We start from the raw sequence: 27401 nt of genomic DNA on the forward strand, positions 1-27401 counted from the left end.
AAAGTGTATAATTGGATTGAAATATTTTTTGTTAATAATATTAAAATAAAAATTGCTCAATAATCATATAAATTTCTGCAGCTAGTCGAAAATGATAAAACCGCAATTTTGCACCAGGAAGGGTTTGTTAAATAGATAAATAAATAAATAAGTAAATATTATCATAAATAATATCTCAGTTAGTAATAGTAAACCTTAGAATATCACACAAAATATTTCTCTTAAAACTTATTGTATCAATTTTTCACCTATTTACAATTTATTATTTTGTAAAAATGAAGTAAACTATAATATGTATTTTGAAACGCCAATAGCCCCGGTAGTTGAGGCGTATTTGTTAAATAAAAAAAAGAAATATAGCTCAGTGTTATAACTATATTATACCAGTATCATTAAATTTTAACAGCTATTAATTATTTACATATCAATTTACAGACAGATGGGCGATTGTAAATTCCATCGATACCTACCTTTTTTCTACATAATTTCCACCAGTATAATTTTTGTACCTGTGAAAAATAAGTAATACCACTTGTACCAACTTTTGACTTGCAATATAAAGTTAATTCCTCCGATAATATTTTTTTAACAATTTTAGTTTTATACTTTTAAATTAAAACTAAATTTGATAATAGTGACATACATTTTCTTTCCTTTCAAAGGTAAAATAATTATATGGTTTACTTTATATTATTTTATAATATTATATTAATAACATTGAAAATAGTATAAAGACTAAGGTCAAATTAAAACGTACAACAAGTTAACACATTATTATATTATATACTATTTAAATTAATTAAGTTAAATCGTAATAAACAATTTATGATTATTATTTAAATGCAGGTACCTATTATTGATAATTTAGTAATGTATTTTAGTATTTATCATTTTTATACATATAAATTGTATATTATACTTTTTGATAATATAAATTAAGCTGTTTGACCATTGAGGCCCAAAATAGGGTATTAATTTAATTTTTCAATGAATATAAACTCATTTAATACAAGATGTTCTAATTGATCAATTAGTGTGATCGTGGGAAATTAAACTGGCAATGTATTCTTATTAAAATATTTAATTACCGTAAATAAATTAATGCATTCGATAACGCTTACCTACTAGAAAAGTTTTTATGTGACGTACGTTCGACATTTATTCTACAAGTATATTATTTATTACATTGTAGTAATTATAATTAAGATACAAATTAAATTATACTAATATAGTAATAGCATTCAAGATAAACTAATTACGGTAAATACGCAAATACAAATTTAATATAGTTATATATGTATATATATTTCAAAAAGAAGTTTTTATATTTAATTCAATATAATCGACCAAATAAAAAAAAATTGGCCGTTATTCAAATATTTATTTTTAATTTATTACCATAAAACAAATTTGAAGTTGTTAGTTATAAGTTCTTTACGTTTGTTTAATATTATATAATAATATACCTTTATGACACTATACCTACAACCTACTAATAATATTAATTGATTCATTAGGTAGGTATGTTATTGATAAACCCTCTTTAAATGCAACAATCATTGAGTCATAATGCATAAAAAATTCTTATAAGAATGTTTAATAGCCATGGTAAATTTTCAAATATAGGTTTAGGTACCTATAATAATGATTTAAAAATCATAATCCATAATTATAGCCATTACGATTAATGAAGTAGACCATAATAGCTATACATCTAACATAAATATTTGCAATCGATAAATATCATATTTTGAGTGAAGCGATAGATGTATTGATTTTACAATACTGTGTCAAAAAAAAAAAAAATGTTAGTGTTATCCTTAAATTTTACCTTTTAAGGCAAATGCTTCGATATTCTATATGCCATGTATTATGTATACCTTTTGTGGTGAAAACTGAATTCATTTTTATATTTAAGGTTTGGGAATTCCATATAATATGATTCTTCATAGTTTTCCTAACTTTAATGAACAAAAAAATGTACCGAAAGGTCACATAACTCACATTAATTTTGTATAAACATTCGAAGTTCAAATGTTTACAACATTGAATATCCATCAAACTTTTTATTATTTAGTTGTAATTCAATATTCAAAAACGAATAACCAGAAACTTTTAATCAAATGTGTATAGTAAAATTTTCTATATGTAATTTTCAAAATTTTCAAAATATTTTAACTTTTTCAAGCTATTAATAACACTCGAAATTTGGATTTTTTTCAAATTTTATTGTAATAAATATTGGTTAAAATTTGAAAATGTAATAGGTACCTATAAGGCTCCTCATAATAAGTTGTTAAAATAGCAGTTCAAAAAATTAAAGATACTCGAGCAGGTTTTTTTATAAGCATTCAAAATTCAAATTTTTATGAAATTCATCAATTTACAAATATTGTATAATTAAACATTTATAAAATGTTTAATTTTTATAGCTAAAGATAAAATATTTAAAATAAGGTTTCTCGTATATAAGTATAGTTCGTGCCTAAACCGAAAATATTTAAATAGTTATTTTTAGTTAAAATTTGAACAAAATCAGTTATTTAAATGAAAGATTACAATTGTGAACACAAAAATGGTATTTTCAAACGAAATGTTTTCAGTATAAAATATTCTTATTAATATATAGGCTGACAGATCGTCTTTGCTTAGAATCGTTTTTCGTAAAGGTACAAAGATGTATCATTGAATTCAAATTTAACACATCCATTACAGTGACGCACACAACTCAGTATAATGTTCAATAGAGCGGTACCCACTTGCCCAGATTTTTTTTTAAATTTCTATACAGTTCGTGTATCGTCGTATACACTGCTGATGTATCCTTTTTTTCGACACATGTGAGCATTATAGACTACAACTGCGTAGTTTTTTTCTAAACTATTCAATGGATTCCATCTGGAGGGACGAAAACGAGTATAGGAAGTGAGGTGTATGGTTTCCCAAATTCCCGTACTCAAAATCACACCCTTATTTAACAAAACCAACGCCCAAACAAAAACAAAAAGCACAAACAAAATATTTGTGAACGTATTCAATATATCGAATATTTATAACATAGCATAACTGTATTAACTCGGTGGAGAAGTTCAATTCGTATATTTAGTACATTTAATCCATATTATACATTTAAAATGTTGATGAATTGTTCTTATTCTTGAAGTTATTAAAAACTTACCGATAATTTTGGGTATAGGTACTGCATACGGTTCTATAATTTGTATAATTGTAAAGATTGTCCCAAGTATTATGACTCGAAAAATTAGTATTGATTAAATAAAACTACAAAACTATAAAACTTATAATACCCGATTTTTACATTTAGGGTCAAATGGGGTAATTGTAAATAAATTTTGTTATTTTTTAATATTTTTTTTATTTTCTAAATTATAATTAACAATACATTTTCTTTCTCATCAAAACCATTCATAAACATATCCTAGGCTTATAAAATTTCCTACACAAGACCAGAATATTAAATCACTTAAGAAAAAAATAATAATTTACATATGCCCCATTTATTTGGGGTAAATGTAAACAATGATTTCACGTTATAAGAGTGAAATAGAATCTGGATCTGGGGCATATGTAAACAACCTGTATTACCTTTTATTTAACGTTTTGATAGACCCAATACACACAAATTTACATTAGCCCCAAATACTATACTTTGACGTTCATACCTCCATGTTATTAATATGAAATACATTAAAAATGATTGGTTAATTTCTTATGATTATTATTTACAAATGCCCCGATTTACAATTACCCCATTAGACCCTAACCATACAACAAAAATCTGATTTTTTAGTAACTTGTTAAAAAGTTCTTTTTAAACTTAAACCCAACTTGAATTTTCAAGAGTCGTGTTTTTATTTTTATTTATAATGTGGTCCATTGGCGTACGCAGGATTTTTCAATGGGGGGGGGGGGCTTGAAAATAAATAATTACTAAGTTGTCACTGGTTTATAAGTTGACGTGTAGATGTGTTGTGTGTCACATGATTAGACATTGATTTAGAATCATTAATATCATCTTCAGCAGTAGACACAGAATTAATGCAATCATCCTATAATTTTTATAATAAAAGTTCATATTTGTTTAATTGTTTAAATATATAAATTACATTACTTACAGTTTTTTTTTTCTTCGAACTGAAAATCGAAAACAAACTTGTCCTTTTTTCTGACATAATGAGAAATTAAAAAAATGAAATGGTATTGTCAAAACTATACAACTTACACTTCAAAACGATTACAAAAAACGTTTACAAAATACCTCGACAGTTGACACTCAAGAGAAAAAAATGAATCAAAAACAACGGATTGCTGTGCAAAAAAATTACATAACCAAAAATATTTCTATAAAGCTTAAAAGCTATATTATATTATATATAACTCGGACATCGGAATAACGATGCTTGGATAGACGGATAGTGTTGCTAACATCAGTTCGATTGTTATCATAGAATATAGATTATAGATTTATATGGACTGTGGCACGGCTATAGATAGTATCATTAATCGTGTTTACTGACTATGGAATGTATAAAAATATTAGCTATGAACCTTAGGAGTTTAGCCAGTTTAGGACAATATGGTCTGCATTGTTTGCAATAAGTAGGTAAACACACGGTTTAAGAAGCTATATTAAATCGAGGTAAATATAAAAACAAAAAACAATAATACGGGCAATGGGGGGGGGGGGCTTCAGCCCGTTAGCCCCCCCCCCCTACGGACGCCACTGATGTGGTCCTTTAAATGCATGTACTATAATATGTGATAATAATAAGATGCTATTAGAATGTGATTACTCGTTCCTAATGTTGCAGCCAAGGTTTAATTAAAACCGTTATCATCCGATACCTTTCGATGATGTTTATAGAAAATTCCAAATATCAGCTCTTTATAATATGTATTTTAAAGGATTCTAGCTTATATCCAAAATAGTGATACATACCTATACTTACACATAACAAAGGAAAAAAAGAAAAATTATCATCGCTCCGCACAGAATCGAAAAAATACAAAGGTTATTATTATATATAGTTAAATAATGTAGTAGAAAAATAAATGTACAAAAATGAATTGTATAATTATTATTATACCATTACTATAAACTCAGACACAATGTTAATGACTCGCCGCTGAGTATTTAAAAAAAGTTAATTAAAATTCCTTACATTTATAAATAGCTTACAACAGTTAACAAATTCAATTCAATCTATGCAAATACAAAGGTGTAACTAGTAGCGTACGCATTGTTTTTATATAACCGTATTTTCTCACTCCGTAAATATTATTCGTATATTTTTCAAGGTGCTGGTGGAAAAAAACTTCAACATTCATTTATGCACGTTTTTTTTTTTTTAAAAAGCTTTCTAGAGCAATGCAATATATTGTTCTATATTTCTATACACATAATAGTGTACCTACATCAACTGCAATAATATAGATTCTAATAAACCGAACAGTGGTTATCATCGTTTATTACGAGTATCATCATCTTCATAATAATTTACAGTAGGTGGAAGTAAAACGAACACCTTATGACTTATTATAATAATGCGCTCGCGGAACCCATTTCTTCACAACACCATGATGAATCACCTATATAGAGTTCATTAATCTAGCAATCGTTTGAAGCCATTTTAAATTTATAACATTGGTATAATGAAGTAAGAGTATATAATGGCAGCAGAAGATTTTATTTATTAATATTATTTCTGATGATCGTCAGTAGGTTTTCCTATGTTTTTTTTAACGTAACTATATGTTTCAAAAGGCTTATCCTTCTCAATCAATACACAAGAAGTGTAAGACAGGGCCATATAAGCATAGGTATTCGCCCGAAACACCTGCAGTTCTATTTATAGGTCTACTCAGAGCCCTTTAAAATTTATAATTATATTATTTTTAATACATGTGTCCTAAGTTAATGTCATGTTTAAAAAAATAAACGTAACTACACCATAAAATTTATATCCGACTTAAATAGATAAAAAATGAAATTTAAATTTAAATTTTTCGTACAACATCAACTAAAATCTTAATAAACCTAACCTATAGGTCAAGTTATTTATTTCAGGTAAAATGCATTTTTTATACGTCAATGATTTTTTTTAAATTTTTGGTCTGAACTTTTTATGGAGATATTTTGATCTGCTTCGCTCTGCATAAATATACTGAACGAAATTTTTAAATTTTAAAAGAATTTAATGACGCATGACTGCAGTAAAAAAATTATTTTATATTATACGCTGGCTGCTACTCATATTATGCAAGCCTAAGTTCATAGTATAATATGAACGTTTTACACTTATACGTATACCTAACTTAACGACACCTGGAACGAAATATATTTTTGAACTTACCTAAGATGGTTCAAAAATAATAGATATTTACCCTTTTGTATTTTGTCCTATAAAATTATAACCATAAACCATGTTTTAATAGAACGCGAATTCAATATACGTCGGCATTATGATGATGTCGTCATCGGCGCCATGTCTTGGCGTTTCGAGAAACGTTGTATACGATACTCGGTATTAACGGTACGCCGCCGTAATCCACTGTAGATACATGATTATGACGTATAAATGTATAATGATAATAATAATAGTAATCGTAATGACGATAAACGGTAATTGCCGAGGGAAAATCCACGGTCCAAAAACGTGGTGCAGGTTTATGGCGAAATATTCGCATAACAATTTCTTTTTTTTTCGACGTGCCGATTTCACGGTAATATTATAATTATATGGAGCGCGCATAGCTCATGGGCCGACATAAATTTCCCACCGCCTACTATACCCATCCCTCCACCACTTTTCATTAACCTCAACATAGCATTTATATTTTATTTTTTAGTTTCCCTTGGAAATACCACGGATAACCCAACCATTTACACATCATACACACTGGTTTATGCCCGAAACGGGTCCCGTGGGATAGGGTATGGAGGTCGGTGGTGGGACGTGGAGGGGCAGCGTGGGGGTGAAGTTTCGTTCCACGGGAAAGTCCGACAATCGGTGCGCACGGTGCGTCATAGCCGTCGAGAATCGAGATGAATGGACAAAGATTTCGTTACGTGATGACGACAATTATAAAATGTACGATTCTCCGATCTCGTTACTATATACCTGTCGTCGCCGTGATATCACTATGATAACCCAACGTTTCCCGTATCCTCGACTCCCCCCACCCCCAACTGCACTTCGATCTCCCACCATTGCATTCGAGCGTCTGATGGACCCCCACCCCGTACGCCCCCACTAAATAAACTTCAGCGGCAACCGGTTCTGACTAATAATAATAATAATATATATATATATATATATTTATATTATTATATTCTACGCGGCAGAGGCGGTGGCATGCCCATACACTGGTGGCACACCGAGTAGGTACCTTCACCCCCCTACTCTTCCGCGGAGAACGCGTATTTTCCTTTCAGTCACGCACCGCACACCGCACCGTCCGCAATAGTATTACACACTCTACTACAACTACTACTACTACTACTACTACTACTACTATTACAATACACTCCGCGACCGCATTTTTTTCACATATTTTATACCAAAGATACCTGTATGATAGTAATGCTATATATTTAAATTTAATATACCTATCAAGTATAATAGTGCAATTTTTTTTCGTACACATAAATACGTTCGCGTGTGGATCATTCGCCTTATTTACGTACGCATCACGCTCGCATCTACAGTCGCGTCATACGCTATATACGCTTTTTTTTTTATTATAATATAATACAATTTAGGTACACGTCACACGCTCAAATATACATATATATATATATATGCTTCATAAAATAACACATAGCGTTTATATATATATATATATTGTATTTCGCGAGTGCGGCCTATATATGTAGATGATAATATATAATATAAAGCTCAGTTCTCGGCGTCTCGTATAGATCACATCGTATTTGCAGTGCACCGCGATCGATCTAAGCGCACCGAAAGCGTTTTTCTTCGATGGGATTTCGCAATCCGTACGTGTCGATACTTTCGGTCGATTACAAGCTGCGCGCCAAACTGATACCACTGAGGTCTTAGTATTATAATATTTTGTATATTACATATTTTGGCTGCATTAGAACTCGCCAGCGAAAACCAAAATTCATAAACACCGTCGTCGACGACTCGAGTACTTACACATATTATATTATATTATACCCTTTATAAATAGGCGCAGTATACATACAATACACATACTACCTATATCGTACCTTTTCATAATATAATATAATAAATGTGTGACTTTGTGTTGTTTACAGACCGTGTCGAGTCATCGCGATTAAAATAGTATATCATACGCATACAATATAAACGAAGACAGAGACAACATTGCAAAAATGGCTTGGATCAGACGCGGTCGCGGAGACAAAGCGACGCAGCAGATGACGTTCACGATCGTAAGTTATTATTATTATTTTTTTTTAAATCAAGACACAGTTCTATCATTATTGTTATTATTATTATCATTACGATCTCGAACACATACAATTAACCGACGTTTTATACGAGCTTCGCGCACTACAATCGCACAACCGTGTGTGTGGCTTTCAATTCGGTTTCTTAACCACTACGTAATTGTACCCGTCGTCGCTGCTAATTGATCGTACTAGAGCTGCAGCAGGACCGGACGACCGATACTAAAACGTGCGTGGAGGACGGTGTGACGTCGTATTGCCAACCTAAATCGACTATGTACCTATTTAATACGATAACAATAATAATATTATTATTATTATTCTTTACCTCGATCTCGTGGTCAACATAATATAACAATATATTATAAATAACAAATAATAATAATATGTCGTGTATTGTACCTTCTACGCGACCTTTTGATATACCATTGAGGTTGTTTCCACATAGCGATGCCTAAATCACGGTAAAATAATCTAAAACGCCATCGAGGCGAGCCACGAACGGTCCGTGGAAATTCCGTTTCCGTCGTCGTGTTGATTTTTCCGGTTGACTTTCCGCGCGAAGATAACTGTTATTGTCATTATATCGTACATGATAATTCATTATAATAATACATAATATATTATATTAGGAGAGGTACGTTCAAGACGCAGCCAATCGCGGTGTAGGTACATGTTTTAACTTAAAATATTACGTTCGTTTTATTATCTTGGCGAAAATCGACTGACGCGCGAAAGACTTCTACAATATAATCGACAAATTGGTGCGCGCACATATGTATAATAGTAATAATAATAACATGTATATGTATATCGTGTGTGTGTATAAACGTTAAAAATGTCTCTAATCAGTACGTTAATTACCGGCCTCTATAAGATGCTAATGGACAATTTTTATGTCAGTCGAAACCTTTTATATATTCGTCGCAGACGTGTGCGTGTTGTGTCCGGTCCGATCGGTTTTTTATACTAACAAAACGCTTTATTATACGGCCGAGACACACGGAATATTATAATTATTATATTATTTTTACTTCCTATATACAATATACATATTATATTCGTTCGATTATCTAATTTTTTTTATGAATTTAAACTCGATATTATTATTATTATATATATTATACACGTTTGATATCGTTCGATTGGTCATGAAACCATCATGCAAGCCACCGTCACGTCGTTAGAAAGTCAAAATACGTTTTTTTCTTCTGTTGTTTTTGCTGCACACAGACTGCAGTCGAACTTACGCGAGTGTCCGGAGATATTATTTTCTTGCGTACCAACGTCTGCCTATATAATATACCCTTTACAGACTGGTACCGCCAACGAAATCATTAAAATGGAAGTCGTGACTCACGGGGGTAAATAAATACCATATTTTTTTATTATTATTATTATTAAATATAATTAATCTGTAATGTCCTTGATTTCTTATAAGTTGCTATATTTTTTAAATTCATTTGGAATAGAAAATTATTAATAATATTTTTGAGAGAAAGAGTTAATACTTAAATGCACTTGACGTTAAAAAAGTTTCGTCTTACCTATTATTTAGGTTCAAATTTTCAAGGAGCGCCAGTGTTATCGTACAGCTCTTAATAATTTTAATGATAATATACGATATGTTGGACTTGACTTAAGACTTTTTGATACGACGCTCTACGCTTATCTACAATCGTTTCCGGTATAGGTACACGAATTTAAAATTGAAGTTTGGACAAATAATTTAAGAAACCTTTTCAATTCAACGATAAATTTCTTAATTTAAATGTATAGCTTATTCATTATTCGCTTAATCCTGAATGTTTATTTAGGCCTTTTGTTTTTGAATAACAATTTAAATATTATTATTCAAGTAATAATATAATAACAGTATATATATACGTACTTACTCATATGTATGGTATTGGTTTATATGCATATAATATAATCATAAATCATACCATTTATTTTTTATATAATTTATGTATAATAGACGTTAATTTTAATTGACTTATACTATCAATTTCGTAAGCTATTTAAGCTATATATTTTATTTAATAATCGTGATGAAGATATCAGGTATTCAGGTATATGCTATTAATAAAACTTAAAAGCTGTAATAAGACATTAATTAATTTACTTGATGATATCAATAGATAATTTATTTTTATTTATATTATATTTTTTAAAGCAAAAATAAAATTGTAATAACTACATACAAAGTTTCAAATTGGTTAAATTGTAATTCGTGGGTTAGTTATTTTGTGTTGAATGAAAAATCATACCTAATATATACTCACATAAAGTAAGCATTATGCCAAAGTGCATATATTTTTTCTGTTTATGAACTATAATCACAAAATAAATATTTACAATATATTGTTGTTTTAAAATATAGCAACATAACTGTAAATTTGCTATACATACGATTTTTGTAGTTATCGAATCTATTATCCTGGGTATAATAATAATATGTCTTCTTTTCAATACATTTAATATACAGATAATAATATATTATACACTACACACATGTTCAGAAAATAAATTGTACTGTTCTATGTTCTGAATTTTTAAAAATACAGTATCACAGAGAAATAAAACAAGCAAAATATTTTATTGGTGCTATATATAGATATATATAATATAATAATTTATTCTAAGTTCAACGTCGATTTTTCCTTGTTTGTATAATATACGCCCATAAATTTTCTTGTTATTAGCAAATCCATTTGTATTGTATACTCGTTAAAACATAATATGTCATCATTAACATGTTCCTATACTCAATTCTGTACATAACCGGGCGAAAATAAATAATATGAAATCAGCAGGTTTTGAAGGTTGTACACGCATTTTTGAAGCTAAATTAAAAACTGATTGCGTTTTATTGCAATTTACCGAAATTTATTTATTCGAGATGATTATTGTACGGTATACTGTATGTATCATGATTTCATTTGAATTCGATATTATGTTCAATGCATCATTCTTAACAATGTGTATTATTTGAGACATAATATTATAAAACTTAATCGTTTTAATGTTTTATACTATGCTTAGTCAACGGAGTAGTAAAATATTTTTCTTTACATATTATTGATTATTTTATATTTATTTTGTTAAAACTGAAATCTATCTATTAGTATTAAGCATGTATAAAATGTTCGCACGTAAGTAGGTATAACCAAGTTGTGACACACCGTGAGCAAAATTGCATACACAGCGTTTAAAATATATAATATGGTGAAAAAAAATGATTTCATTAGTGTTTATTCTAGTAATGACTTATCATTATTCATATTTTTTTTGAAACATGAAATTCTAGAATAATCTTTTATTTTGAAATCGAAGTACAATTTTCACTTTTAATGATTTTGGCCTATGGGACATGGGATTTATATATTTACTTATTTGGACGTATGATATATTTATGCATTTCTATGTATCGATATATAATCATATATTATATTATATACTTCATTTATTTTTATATTCCGACCCTATATAAAAATTGCTTTCAATGGAAGTCATTATATTATAATCAAATCATAGACGGGGGTTATGGGGACCCGATAACACAGCTTTCTATGCAAGACGTTATCATCGTAGACTGAGAAATTATACAATAAAATAATCCGACCTCTAACTGTGTAAAATTTCGATCCCGCGCCAGACAGAATATTGTATACATACACTATGGTTTCAAGAGCAAAGCCACACAGGAACAATACTGCATTGAAGCGTATATGAATTTAAAATGTTTGCATCAAACTAGCGTGGGTGAATTTAAATTCAAAATTAGCACCGTACGTTCGTAGTTGCAAATTTACAATCTAAACATTGCTGGAAATAATTCATACAGACATGAAAAACTGTAAAACTATGACATTGTGTGCAATCGCTCTGTATAAACGACACTTGTACAGATATAATAATAATAATGTTTATCTAGAATAAATGAATGCATGTAAATGTGTAGATTGACATAATCACGACAAATTTGTTAAGACAATTCTTTTTTTTTTAATATAAAATCCAGTGTGTTTCACGGAAATGACAAAGACACTCTTTTCCACGAATCTTACGTAACAATATATAAATTCATATTACATTTTCTTCCCAAAACCATACGTGTGCGTGTAAACAGCTGTACTTATATATTCTAGTTTTAACTTTTAAGTATAGTGGAGTATATAACAGTGCTATGTTTCAATATCGTTTTGCATTTTATTTTTCAATTTTTATATTTATATGCGTCGTCCTTGTCAGCATCTGTCAACCGATCCGCAATGGATTTATGTGTATGCACTTTAATATAAATCACGCTATCGGTCGGATAATGACGTTTTTTCATGATGTATGAAACACAATCTATATCCGGATGTTTCTGGCACGTAAGGCTTATTAAAATTTAAGTTGATTCGCTCGCGGATTTATTGTAATTTAGTATTTTTTATTATTTTTTATTATGTAGAATGTACACATTTTCTTTTTGCGAAGGACAATTTGTGATGTATATAAAAAAAATGTGTGTATACACAGACAATTAAAATACACATTCCTGGCTTTTGCTGAACATTTTATAGGAAGGTGCGTGGAATTAGTGATTCAAAATTTTTGAACTATTTTTTAATTCGCTCGCCAAGTTAAATTCCATCCACATTCAACAACTTATAATGCACTTTTAATTTCAAAATTATGTTTGAATTATTATGTTAGAAATACACTATTAAGTATTGAAAATGTTATTTGGTTTTGGTTGCCATAATTTACATTAAATACCTGCAATAATTTTAAAATTACAGTTGTGGGATATTTCAATATTATTTGTGAACTGAATCAATATGTATATTATGAAATATTAGTAAAAAGTGACAATTATACCTAAGATTTAAATTATTTGCAAATTATTATGTGTGAGTTCCTAATAGACTCTTAAGTTTCTTTTATCTTGAGTAAATATACAATATGCCACTTCAGACATAGGTACCTACAGGCTACAGTCATTGTTTACATGCATGAACATAATTATAATATTGTGTGACTTAGATTATTGTTTAAATAATATATCTAAAAATAAGGAAATTGTATAATAATATGATATAATATATATGCGTATATATTTGTTTTAAATTATTTATGTTGGAAACCTTATCGTTTATTCAAATATATAACCATGCAAACACATTTAAAATTTGCACATTTTTTCCTATATAATTTATGCAAACATTTCAATTTTAGTCATACAAATTATACCGTGTGTTATTCTTGTTATGCTTTTGTAACATGTTTCTAAAAAAAGAAACCGAAAACCGATAATTTATTGTTTTAAGTCATATGCCTATTATAGTGATCTAGGTTAGCAGTTGCAATACGTTAGCATTTATTTTACGTAGGTATATTATATTATTTTTGCTGTTAAGGAAAGAAAATCTTTACTAAACGTCTTTACTAAAACTTACTAAAGATTGCTAATTAAATTAATTATCAAACTTAGACATTTTTTAGTGTATTAAAAGGATTAATTCGATTAATATTGATAACATTCTTTTGGAATATCGTATACCAATAGAACTGCATTATATGACGTATATTATGTAACTTTATGTATATAATATAATATTTAATCAAAGTCAAAAGTTATTCTCACGGTTCTTACTAAATATTTTGATAACCTCTATGCACAATTACTACACAATTGATCTTATTATTTTTAAATATTTTGACCGATATCATAATATTTACTACCTATACAAGTCTTCTCAAATCACATTCACTCTCGGCTTCTATCTTGTCAAACCTTGTAGAACATATCATAATTTCTAATGATATTTTACTTATTTATCTTAACTTAAATTCATACTCAAAGAAGCAAAAATATTTTACAGACAATTTCACAACAGGTTTGTCTTGCACTGTAGACCCCTAATCCAAAATCTACAAAACTTCCTAAAATTACTTAAATTAAACTGGTGATTTATAATAGGTACTGACACACAATTTTTTTTTTTTTTAATAACGAATAAATCTTAATAAAATAATTTACCTATGCATACCTATCACATTAAAGTTGTCATAAATGTCATTAGTCATGTGCTTTTTTTTCAAAATTGTTCAGGTTTATATTTATCTATCATCATATTTTTATTTGATCATAGTTTATATATAGTCTCTAAATAAAGATTTAAAATAAATGATAAATCGAAAATTTTTACTCAAGTAGACATCATCTATCGAATTTTCAAATAATCGATAAACCTAAGTATTAACAATACAAGTTTTCTTTTTAAAAATCAAATATATATTTCAATATGTCATACATAAAATAATGTGTCGCGGGTAGAATAGAATTGCAATAAAAATAAACAAGATTATGCGATGTTTTTAAACCTATTTAATATCGGATCTTAAATTAGCACCGGTTTCGATGTACGGGTATAATGTGTTGTTATATAATTATTAATTTCAGTAATTATTATTGTAATTATTTCGAGACACGCGTGTTATTGCCCATGAATATTTGTCTGCGTATATTTTAAAATTACTCTACAAATTTACTAAGACATATTATTTTATACGAGTAAACAATGTATTCAAAAATTTCCATATACACATTGTATAATAATAATAATAATAATATGTTATTATTATCGTCTCATGATAAAAAATATAATAATATATATAGTCCCTAGCCGACTATGCGACCGTGGCCACTCACAGCCCGTTTTGGAACCAATCTAACCTCGTGTCTGCCTTTGTGTGTGCAACTCTACATAATATTATTATACGTTTTGGCGACACGAACGTTGCAATACGTTTGTTATATCCTTCGGAAGAGTTAGCTCGGCCATCGCGCGTTTTCCGATTCGACTGGCGCGCGGCGATGGGAGGAAATCGCGGAGCTGTGGTGATTGGTGATGGCGATAAAAATCTCCAAACACACTGCAGGCGAAACTCCTTACACGTTATTATTGTTATCACCGTGTTAGGTTAATCGAACACAAGTTATGGTCGGGCTGAGATACGATATCGTTCTTATATTATATTGTTCTGAGGACTCGATTACGTTGTATATAATTATTATGACCGATAAAATCAACGAAAACACGCGCGAACCCCCGTCAAACGTTGTTTTATACGTATCATTGCGGCATGCGTACTTGGGCTGATTAACAATGCCACCGTCTTATCGGCAGCTTCTATACAGGGTGATTATTTTCTCCGACGACCACGCACTTCATATGCGACCTCGGCGGCGTTCGGATAATGTTAGACTATATTATACAACAGCTATTATAATATGCTGCGGGGGGGGGAGGCAATCCTACAGCTGTATACTAATATACAAGGGGCTAGGAAAACCAAACCCTCCCCCTGCAGCAGGTATCACCCCCGCGACTTGTTGGTTTATTCAATAACCATTATGGTTAGAGCCACGACCGCACCTAACATCTGTATAACCGGCTTTTCCAAACGCCGAGCGTTGAAAAGGGATCACACTGTATCGTGGTAATATCTATATGTGGCATTATATATTGTATAACGTAAAACATTATTATGGCTCGTTTTATTCACGACATGAATTTTTTTTTTCGCACTCGCACGAGACTTACTGTTACAATCGCGGCGCCACTAATACTATCGCGTTTGTCTGTCTAGGACATGCCCATCAGCGAGGACCAGGTGGCCGAGCTGTACGGTGAAGGCGCCCGGATCCACAGCGTACACCACAGGTCCAGGCCGGAGCAGTCCGTGTTCGCGTCCACAATGTCGTCCAACGCCTCGGTGGACACGACGGTGGGCTCGACTGCGGCGCTCATACACAGCCACGCGGCCAAAGTCAAGAAGAAGAAGTACGCTTTTCTCAGGCAGGGCCACAGCGGCGGCGCCCAGCAGTCGGCCTCCGCGTCGTCCAACAACGGGTTTTTAACTGGCCGCCACTGCCGGGACGCCGCCATACACAGCCAGAAGGAGCTAAACATCCGGCTGGCCACGCCCACGGTGCCAAACTTTATCGATCAGATTCTCAAGAAAAAACAGGCCACCGAACAGGTGGCCGCAAAGCGTCTGAGCAGCGACGACGACGACTGTGATGACGACAGGGACGACGACGAAGACGACGTGTTCCTGCAGGACCTCAAGTCCGCCGCCAAAATCCGGACGCCACAAAACACATATGTCCCACAGGTAAGTCTATTGGCTTTTTTTTTGTTAAAGACAAAATTTTATTTCTGTCTGTATATATAATGTTAAGTCAGGGATTGGTAGTTACGCCACTCGAATTGTACGTTTATCGACTAACACAATTCTTAAAGATATTACGATGTTATTAGATTTATCATAGTATAAAATAAAATAAAAACGGCCTTTATCGATAAAAATTATGTTATAATTTCCATAACTTTTACTGGCTATATAATATGTATTGTAGTGCCAAACCAAACGTAGTTGTGATAATATCAAAGAGTTTACCCAATTCTTTGGCAAAAGGTGAATCCCGTTTAGATTTATGTAATGAGCGCAGTTACACGCATGTTTTAAAAATATAATAAGCGTTTTTAAATATTTGTGCACGTAACTCGTAACTATTATACAACGTAATCTATAGTTACATAATAACTGTAACTTGTAACTGAGTCATTATTTATGTCCAATAAGATTCGATAGTCACTATTGTTATAATATGTGGTATCTATAGTGACGTTATAGTATAACTTAGTTGGTTGGCCAAGTCTATGGTGGTATTATAGTGAGTTTGAGGAGAAGGAATATACTGTATAAATTGCAGTCAAAGTTTGGGATGTTTGATTTTTCTTATTCCTTTCGCATCCCCTACTCCGATTGGGTTATTCTGTTTTGCGTTTCACCCTGACCCAAATAACTGAGCGAACGCAAGTCCTAATGGGTATAAGACGGGGAGCGGCCTCGTTTCGACTACATCAATTAATATTCTTATATCTGATGTATAATCAATATACGCGCAGTTTTCGTGTGAATCGCGTCTGTCAGCTACTTATATTAATATCAATCGCACTCGGTTGTCTATTTCACTGCGTCTCATCGTCAGACCCTGCACATACCCACGTTATGGCCCAACACTTTAACAGGACCATGTCGTTAAGGGCTTGGCCCTCCATGTACGGCGATTACGAGTTCAACGACGATGACGACGATGATGACGAGAGAAAACACACGAAAGCTAATTACGAACAGGTAAATAGATAATAATAATGGTTGGAAAAAATTATACAAGTCGGATGCCGCGATAGGAGGTTATTTGCGCAATATCCCACGACACATATTGTATAGTAATTATTATCCACAATACACGCTGGTCATGGTTCGTTATAATGTTATATGAGTTCGTCGCGTTCACGGTCCGTCTCGCGAGGTCGACGTATCAATAAATTCGTTTTTATGATGATCTGCAGTACGAAGGGATTTGACCACTAGAACGATAACTAGAGAACTATACATTATTTTACAGATCTGTAAGCAGTGATTTTTTTCATAGATTTTTCGTACCTTTTATTAACCTTTGGAAACTGTTTTATGCCAAACATTTATTTACCAGACGTCCCGGAAGTTAAAAGAATTATTAGAACTAACACATCCGACCGTTATTCTGATCGGACCCATAGTTAAATAATTAAAAGTATGTCTTATTCTCAATACGAGACATTAAATTTCATTTTTTCTTAAACATAAAATATTGACTACTTGTACGTAAAAATTCACCAAATTATTTACGAGAAGGTAAAAAAAGTTATGAAATAAACATTCGTTTATAAGTTCTGTGTAATGAACAGTTTTATATTCTATTTAGTATGTTAATCTAATTAGTCTTACTCACGAAGTTGTTTTTAACAAGGCGTAGTTTTATAAATAGAGCATATTTTACAACGATGCTGTGTTATTCAATAATTATTGTATAATTTATTTTTAAAATGAACTCTACCTTCAACCTGAAGTAAATTCAGTACACGCCCCTCATGTTTGAAGTGGTTTTGTCGATTATTATCACTTTCAATGTATATTGCATGTATTACAATAGTATTTATTAAATGCATGAACCGTAATGTTAATTAAGAAAAATCGTTAAATTTAATGCTTTTAACTGTCGTCTTTATTATAGTGGACAAAAATGTATATCTTAGAAAAAAAGACTGCTTACTTAGCGATATTACTTTTAATCGTTGCATTGTTTTTGTACTTAAAAAAATACAACTAACAATTTGTTTATATTACCTATTTATAATTTGATAGTATCCTTTGTATATTATAATTTATAGGTAACGGCATTAATTTTTTTTATTGTAGGTAAATATGATTTTGCTGTAGTAGATATGATAATAATTTAGAGATTTATTTCCGACGCGTTAGTATTTTCCAATATTATGATTTTAGTTGAGAATTTCTCAATAAAATTAAATAGTATTATTATATTTCCGTTGTTTCGCAATACGTCTAAAACGATAAACGAAGCGTTCAATGTTTTTATTTTTTTCCATAATATATAATAATTTTATAATATTACCATTGATAAAATATATTAATAACATAATATGTTTATCTCACCCATCCTGTGGATATAATATTATCGTTTATAATATACACTTATATTCACTTAAAATACAAACTACCTTCGTTGCAATTGAAATTTCGTTTGATTTAAAACAATAATACATTAATACCTAGGTGTTAGGTATTAATTTCCTTGAATTTCTCGAAGTACGCAACATAGTTGTACGCAGTTAACCGTTTGTTTGCCTACCTTCCGGGCGCGAATATTCCCCGATTACACGCCGCGAATATTAAAATGGGCCATTGATGCGAGAAGGATTGTGACCTTGGAATACACTTACAGACTACAGTAGATCAATCGATCATAAACATTGCGCGTCTGTTACAGGAATTATTGGAAAACTCGTTGATGTGTACTCACGCTGCGAGAGGTATCATAATAATATAATTTTATAATACAGTCGCACGATGGGAATGCAAATTTGCGCGGGTGGCAAGGTTTGAGCGATCATATATTACATATTATATGCGTGATGTGAAAACTTAAAAATATAAATAAAAGAACTCGCGTGGCTTATTAAAAAAAATGAAGAAAAAAAAGATAATGTCAAGCACGTAAGCACGCACACATATTATAAAGAAGTTTGAGCCAAAGGTCGTCCGGCAGACGACATAAATTGGTCGGACTATCAATATGCGAGTGAACGTGCTAAACATATATACACAATAAATATGCGACAATATAACAGCAGAAGCCGGCAGTTGTAGAGGGTCCAACCTTGATCTTGTAATTGACCCTTTGCCGGTAGGTAATTCAAAAAATAAGACAATTTTTTCTTTTTCCGTTCACCAAAATAAATAATATGTTTTTCTGAAATAATAATAATATAATCTATACTAATTTATAGATATGTCATAATACGTACGCTGCTTTTATAATTGATCAATGTTTTTCAAAAACACCATAGATAAAATATGTAACTCGTGCAATGAAATTGTTTTGTTCCAATACTGTTGGAAATCAGTAAACAAAAACAGCAATTAAGATCCTGGCAAAAATTAATTTAAAGATTAAATTGTTTTATTATTTCTATAGTCTTGTTTTTTAGAAAATAATAGTATGGGAAATAAATAGGCGCCTATAATACTATATCTCCTTATCTGTATACTACATTAGCAATTCAGGAAATTGTTGTTGTTTTATACAATTTAATCGGCATACTGAATCAAAGAAAGTTTAGGAAAAATCAAATTATTACATATAAAAACCTTATTAAAAAATAAATATTCTGTCGGCGGACCGAATAAAATTTGTGACATTTGTTGACCCCTGCATGCTATAATATCAAATATTGAAATATGTATATTGTATAGTGTCACTGTTATTTTAGTCTATCTGCTTAATGAAATTGATATAATAATATTATGTTTAGGAATAACAACTTTATCGATATCTTTAAGAATTTCCATTGGTTTGATACCTTGGTATCATATCCAATACACCGAAATAATAGATTGCATTATTTTTGACGCTTAATATCTAACTTTTTATTGTTGAATAAGTAACAGTTTTCATTATTTTTTTTTATTCCGCGCGATAATGATACACAATTTAATGATAACATGATATTCATTATCATTGTAGAAATACTTATTATCAAGTTTTATATTGATCGTGGTTTAAACTACGTGACGGTAGGAAACATATTTTATGTATTGTTACTGTTATGAGGTATCTAGTGAAGTTAAATAGAGGAAAGATAGAAATAAACACAATAATATCGTAAATAATTGTTAAACTTTTAATCGTTGAACTATTTTGTGTATCATACAATTGACGAACCCATATAAATTAATTTCAATTTTACATTACGGTCCTCCTATACATAAATTATAAATAATTTGAATAATATTTAATATTTATACTTTAAATACTGTGTGTTTCATGAATCTCGGTTGCATCAATATTCATTTAGATATTTAGTATATTCCAATGAACATGTATAGTATATTGTAATACAGATATCAAATTAATATGTATTTAAATCACCAACGTTTGTTCGAAATAAATATACAGTGTGGACATTTAGAAAATGCGTTTGTATATTCGTATTATAATTATATCATTATATTATATTATCTTGTAATACAATTTTAAATGTGAATTTCGGTATGCAAATCAGGGCTACCGACAAACGTGTGCTAATTTAAAATCGTATATATTTATAGTGTACAATATAATGATCATCAACAATTGCGTCCATATACCACAATAAAACATAATATTAAATGTATTTTTATTAATATTTTTAGGTATTATACTTGTTGGGATAAAGACTAGCACGATGTCCCTTTGAGATAGTAATAATATTTAAACGCAAACGCATAATATAATTATTTATTTACGAATGTGTTGATACCGTGAAAGCATGATAAATTATATACGCACTACCCGGTGATAATTTTTTTTTACACTCCCTCCTTAAAAATGTAAATATATGACAATAACAATTAATTTGATATATGTTGATACATTAAACGGTAATAACAAATTTTACAAAGAATAATAAAGCTTATTGTTGATTAAACTTTAATAGGCAATAAAACAATCAATACACGACTAGAAAATATTCAAAAATCAATAAATCAATGCTCAATATTAAAGTAGAAATTAATATCTAGTTATTAGAAAACTGGCTTGGATCATAATGAAAATAATAATTTGATATAATAATTACAAGCTATTATATTTTATATATTTTATAATTGTAAATTTTAATAATTATAAACGTGAATATGTCAACATAATAATAAGTTTCGAAATAAAGTTACTCCCCTCCTTAGCCTATCACCAATAAGTATCTACGTCTCCGTACTCCGAGTGTACGCATTTTTCTTGCAGGACCTTTGCAACTTAATTTTATTTACGATTCGAACAGTTGTTAAAAAAACTACACATATATAGCTTATAAGGTTTTAATTACAGACGCCGACGATTCATATGGGATTCGTTATCGTGGTAGTCTGTTTCGTGTTAAAAACCTGCACGTATTATTATCGGCTCGTGTTATTCCTCGAATTGTGTCACGTTTTGTTCGACGGCGTCTGCACGGACTTGAAACCGGCATATTCGCACTCATTTTGACCAAAACAACCGCGCTCGAAAAGCGATATTTTTTGTGTCGCCAGTACGATAAAAATAATATGACATTCAGAAAATATTTTTACAGGCTCTGTAGGACTACAGAGCGAAAAGTATTATGTTCATAAAATATTATATAGGTGAGAAGGTTCGATTTATGGCCACCTATTCGATGATTATCTCCTTAATAATAAGAGAACATAGATTATAGAGAAATATATGAGCAGTATAGCAGTTTAAGTACTTAATTCAAAACGCCGTTGCCGGACTAAGATAAAGAAAAAAAACCACATCTGTGCAACAACCTTTGTCCGTTCATAAAATTTTTCTTGACTTTTGCGTATTAATATTTCCAAGTTCACAGTTAACTAAATTTAAAAATATATCTTCATGACACAAGACTCGTGTTTATTTTCTTTTTCTAAAAAAAATGGTCAATTCTCATAGAGATTTACAGAAATTATTACGGTCTATAGAAGCAGAGATTGGCAAGTTACTCGATGATTAGTAACTTAATAATTTATGTTTATTTCTTCCAAAAAAATATTATAATGACACTACTAAATATTGGTTTGTATGAGAGGGGTGTATATTAAGAAAAATATATTATAGGTTATAGTAGGTAACTAAAATGTTTTAAAAGTATAAACATTAAAATTTATTAAAACGTTAGTAACAAAATATAATAGCTACAGTGATTATAAGCCGCGGTGTAACATTAACAGAAATACAAACATCAAATGTCAAACTATTATAAGGTTGACACGAAATATGGATAACACACATACACAGTTACACATACAAACAGTACACTTATGCACCAATATTACAAATTCCTTTATGTTATGAAATAAAATAGTACATTTACCATTATTGCACTAATACTATAGTAATACTTATCTTTGTAAACTTGTAATATGACTATTATTAGTGAAAACTGAAAATAATGAAAAATAAATACCTGTAGTCAGTAGTCGGTGTATCAAATACGGTAACGTATAATTGAATACCTTAGTCTGTTCAAAATTTAAATAAATATAGTCAGTAGTGATGCTGATAGTTTTGTAAAAAAACCAACTTTCTATTCGATATTCATTAAATAAAATATTTCAATTTTTTTAATTTATATTGATATTGTCTAATTGTTACCTATTTAAACCTAATAAATTTTAGATACCTAGATGTATCTTTCATTTAAAGTTGCAATACAAATTTTTACCACTTACATAATATGTAACTCATTACTACCCAATATTGTGCACAAAGATATTATTTTCTCATTTTTGAGAAAAGTCCATGCATCAATAGCTATTATTATTATTTAAAACTATAGATAGAAGAACTACATCAACTATTCATATAACTATACTTTTTTAATCAATCGTTCGTTTGATGGAATATTATATTGACTATTAATATAGAATTCAATTATTTTTTAAGGGCTCCAAACAACAAAATCGTTCGTAGAAAAACTAAACATTGCGATCCTTTTATCCTGAACTAGGTAGGTAATCTATAACAACGGTTTTGATTCGAATCGAATATTTTAGCTCGTCCTATTATTATATATGCTTCAATCGACAACATATTTTTTGACGCGTCACTAGTATTCTTTTAGAAATTTTTTATTTTAACTACATAATAGCTCAGCACAGGAGAATGAGTGAATGTGGAAGTATAACTTGATAGTAGGTTTGTAACATTATTAATTAAATTTGTACTTTCTCGCATCACGCTGCCGCTGTGTTCTTGATCTTGATCATGCAGTTTTCTAATTCATAACAAAGTAATTACTATTTATCTCGTACATATTACTATGACTTTGTTTCATGAATATGCATTTTCCGTTTCTACCAAATGTCATTGTCACTCGAATATTGGGTATAATCATATAGCAATATATTATCTTTGTAATTTCCATAACGCTTGTGTAATAATTATTTTCGTAATAAATTATGACGGCGGGTCAAGAAATTAAACCTATTTTATTTTTCTGTACGCTTTATAACTACTCACGCACTACTGTAATTAGACATGTGTTATGTATTAACATAGTTGTTTTATTTTCGTTTTGGTGTTCTAGAATTTTTTTCAACCACGCTTCGTCTCCGTTTCACTCGGAATTTACTACATCATGCGCCGTTTAGATACCAGCGTAGGCAAACAATATTACACCGCCACACGTGGTTCAGTATACTGCGCGGCGGTACCGATCAATCGCATCGTATTGTGCATTTCGTTCTAAAGAACGTAACTACGATTTTCGCACGTTCGATGCGATTCGTAATTCAATCTGAGCCCCTAAATACCAATTTATTAAACGTGTTTCGTTCACAAGTTAACATTTATAGAATAATCGAAATTTTCAAGACGCATTTTTCAACTCGTAATATCTTATTCCTACAACAAGTTTAACCCGTTGAATAATTAATATTTTTTCCCTAAAATAAATAATTTATGGTAAACGAATCAGTAAAAACCTTTGGTGATTTGGTAATGTTTTTTAAGTGATTTTTTTTTAAATCTTAAATAGAGAAATACTCTATAAACAAATCACGGTCCAATAATTTTCAGGGGGTCAATTCCAATAGAGCATAGTGCACAGTAAGTTGTCTTTGAAGAAGCGAGAATATTGTTTGTTTTATTATTTTTTCTTTTTAGTGGAAATAATACAATAATACTTTCAGATAAAAAAATAAACATTAGTTAATAATATTTATTGCGCTTTACTTTTGTAAGTGTTACAACTTACAATATTAATTGATTGGAAATATATAATTTTAGTGTTACCCAAATATTTTGGCACTTTAGACGGGGGTCCTCCACACATACACACACATATTTGTATGACTCCGATTTTACTTTTATACATAGGCACTTGTTGGGGCGTGTAATATGCCCAATATTGGCGTAAAACGAATCCTACCTATAACCGGTTGAGTATAGTGGGACGATAATGTTATTAATATTATTAGTGGCCGTCGGGGAATTCGCTTAATACTGTGTGTCACACGAAAACCTCGAGTGCGGTCTTTTCGCACACGTAACAGAGGTGGCCTCGGCCCGTTTACGTTTCTCGTTTGATAAAATAAAATGCAATAATTATTCCAAAAGATATTTTTAGACCACCTTAATGAAACGTCTTTTTCGACGTGGCCTTACGGATGTTTGGAAAATGTTTTATTCAATTGCGCTGTATACGATGAACTGATGATAATTTATTAGAGTTTAAACCTAACCGTTTGTCAAAATATAATTATCGTCTTCTCATCGATTTTGATATTTGATGTGACGACACACCGTACTGTCCGTACTGACAAATAAATCCGATTTAAGGACCCGTATTGACCGAGTGCCTAATCGGATTTCCGTCGGACGTTCGACTGATACGTACGCACGCCAGCAGTACGATACGATTCGAGTGTAATTTATATTCGTTGACGTGGCTGACAAGGGTATACGTTTTTTTTTTTTTTTGCTCCAAAAATAAGAAACGCCCACTAGCCCGGTTTCGGTTTTATAACTCCGTGTAAGTTTTGGGGTGCTCAACTGTGTTCACATGAAGATCCCTCCTGCTAGAAATAACCACCACACCGACCTAGAAAAATCCACCCCCGCGACGCCGAATCGTATCCAAATATAATATATAGCATAGTGTGTTGCGACCGCACCGAAGCGAGATTGGGCCCCCGCCGCGAATCGATCGTAAAACACACCCGACTAAAGTGTAACATTACGCGTATAATGATGTATACTGCGGGCCCAATTGGGCTGGGAGTTACGCCCGTCTCCCGCTCGATCTTTCGACAACGCTGCTGCACATACACATTATGCAATATATTAAAACACAAGTCATCCGCTGAGCGGTGCGCGCGCGCTTTTCAAGTGGGTGATGGGTGAAAACAGACGCGCGGTGGATGAATACAGCCATGAGCGGTGGGCGAGGACGACGAAGTCGGACAAACGCGTGGTGCGGAAATAACTGCGGGTTGGAAAATATATTTTCGGTGGCGGTGAAAGGGGTAAAATACCTCCCTCCGCCCGAGATGTGGATGGGATTGTTTCATACGCGGGGTGCGATCGGCGCGGAAGTTGCCGTTATTATGATGGGGAAGGCGCGGTGGTAACTTGGTTGTGTCCGCGCACGCGTCCGAGAAATCAGCCCTGCAAACCGCGCCGACGACCCTCCGGCTAGGCAGTGCATCTCAGGGGTTGAGCGGAGAGTACACGCGATATCGGTGCTCCGGTTAGTTAACCGTACATCACGTCGTGGCACGTGCAGAGTTTATGAAAATCCGTTATTGTCGGTTTCGTAGTGTCCGTCGGTGCGTTTAAAAAAAATTATCATATAAACAGTTATTATTTATTATAGTTCGCGTAATATGTCATAATAATCGTCATTCGTCGGTCTGCAAAATCGTCGAGCTCAAAGGTCGGGTGGTGTTTCGGGGAAAAAAAACCCCCATTTCATTTTTTACTCAACGCGACAGTGTTGGTGACACGTACGGGGAACACTTTAGACTCATAAATTATGACGTCGCCAACAAGTAAGAAATATTATCACTTATAGGAGGATATTATAAAATTATATTTCATACTCGAGCTCGGGATGATGGGTATTCGTTTCGGTGACGGCCTCGTGTATATATATATATGTGTGTGTGTGTGTGTGTTACTGCAGGGCGTACTCGTTGAATTATAGCACCTAATCATGGTAGGCAATGGACGATTTATCCTCGTGAAACGTTTTTAGGCATACCGTAAACATTCCTATTATTCGAGTGCGTGCGGCTTCTTATCGCATCGTTTTGTTGCGCATTACGAGCTCGGCGCCGTTTTCCAGTCGAAACGATGAACGGATTCGGTGGTATTACCACAATCGTTATCTGACGCGTCGGAATTTGTTACATAATTATCTCGATAATGGAAAAAAAAAAACAAAAAAATCAAGTGTATTTGAATCAGGTCAAGGATCGCTCCGGAGACACATACCCGTCGTATTTTATATAGGCTACTATATTATGTACAGACTTTGGGCTGTACGGGAATCGAAAGTGTGTATATGGTATAGGCTTTTTGAGGGTGACATTTTATTTCGCAGAGTTCGGGTGCGTTCGGTAATCGTCGCCAGCTAAGTAATACGTATTGACCAAAACCAACAAAAACTTTTATTCTTCCGTTTTTTGACAACGCATTCGCACGTATAACCTGATTTTTAAAAATTATTATCTAAAGATTTCGAGTGTAATGGTTTAGGCTTTGGATTTCTTCAACGGCCATGAATTTTAA

General features: G+C 31.5%; 1 protein-coding gene across 5 annotated transcripts in view; it reads left to right on the plus strand.

Annotated features, from left to right (window-relative positions):
- The window catches only part of LOC107162286 (facilitated trehalose transporter Tret1-like), a 58570-nt gene that overhangs the window by 14203 nt on the left and 16966 nt on the right, over positions 1 to 27401 (plus strand). For 2 of the 5 annotated variants that reach the window (XM_015509118.2, XM_015509116.2), the window contains exons 2-3: positions 8306 to 8443; positions 16106 to 16633. In XM_015509118.2, the coding sequence (XP_015364604.1) occupies positions 8384 to 8443; positions 16106 to 16633 (588 nt within the window). In that variant the 5' untranslated portion in view covers positions 8306 to 8383. Of the gene's footprint in view, positions 1 to 7451; positions 8176 to 8305; positions 8444 to 9593; positions 9826 to 16105; positions 16634 to 26332; positions 26660 to 27401 lie in introns of those variants that run through there. The other 3 variants (XM_015509115.2, XM_015509120.2, XM_089218548.1) reach the window with 3 other exon arrangements.

The sequence above is a fragment of the Diuraphis noxia genome, unplaced genomic scaffold, assembly GCF_037042655.1.
Source record: "Diuraphis noxia isolate RWA-SAM2 unplaced genomic scaffold, SU_Dnox_SAM2 contig0002, whole genome shotgun sequence".
Taxonomy (NCBI): domain Eukaryota; kingdom Metazoa; phylum Arthropoda; class Insecta; order Hemiptera; family Aphididae; genus Diuraphis; species Diuraphis noxia.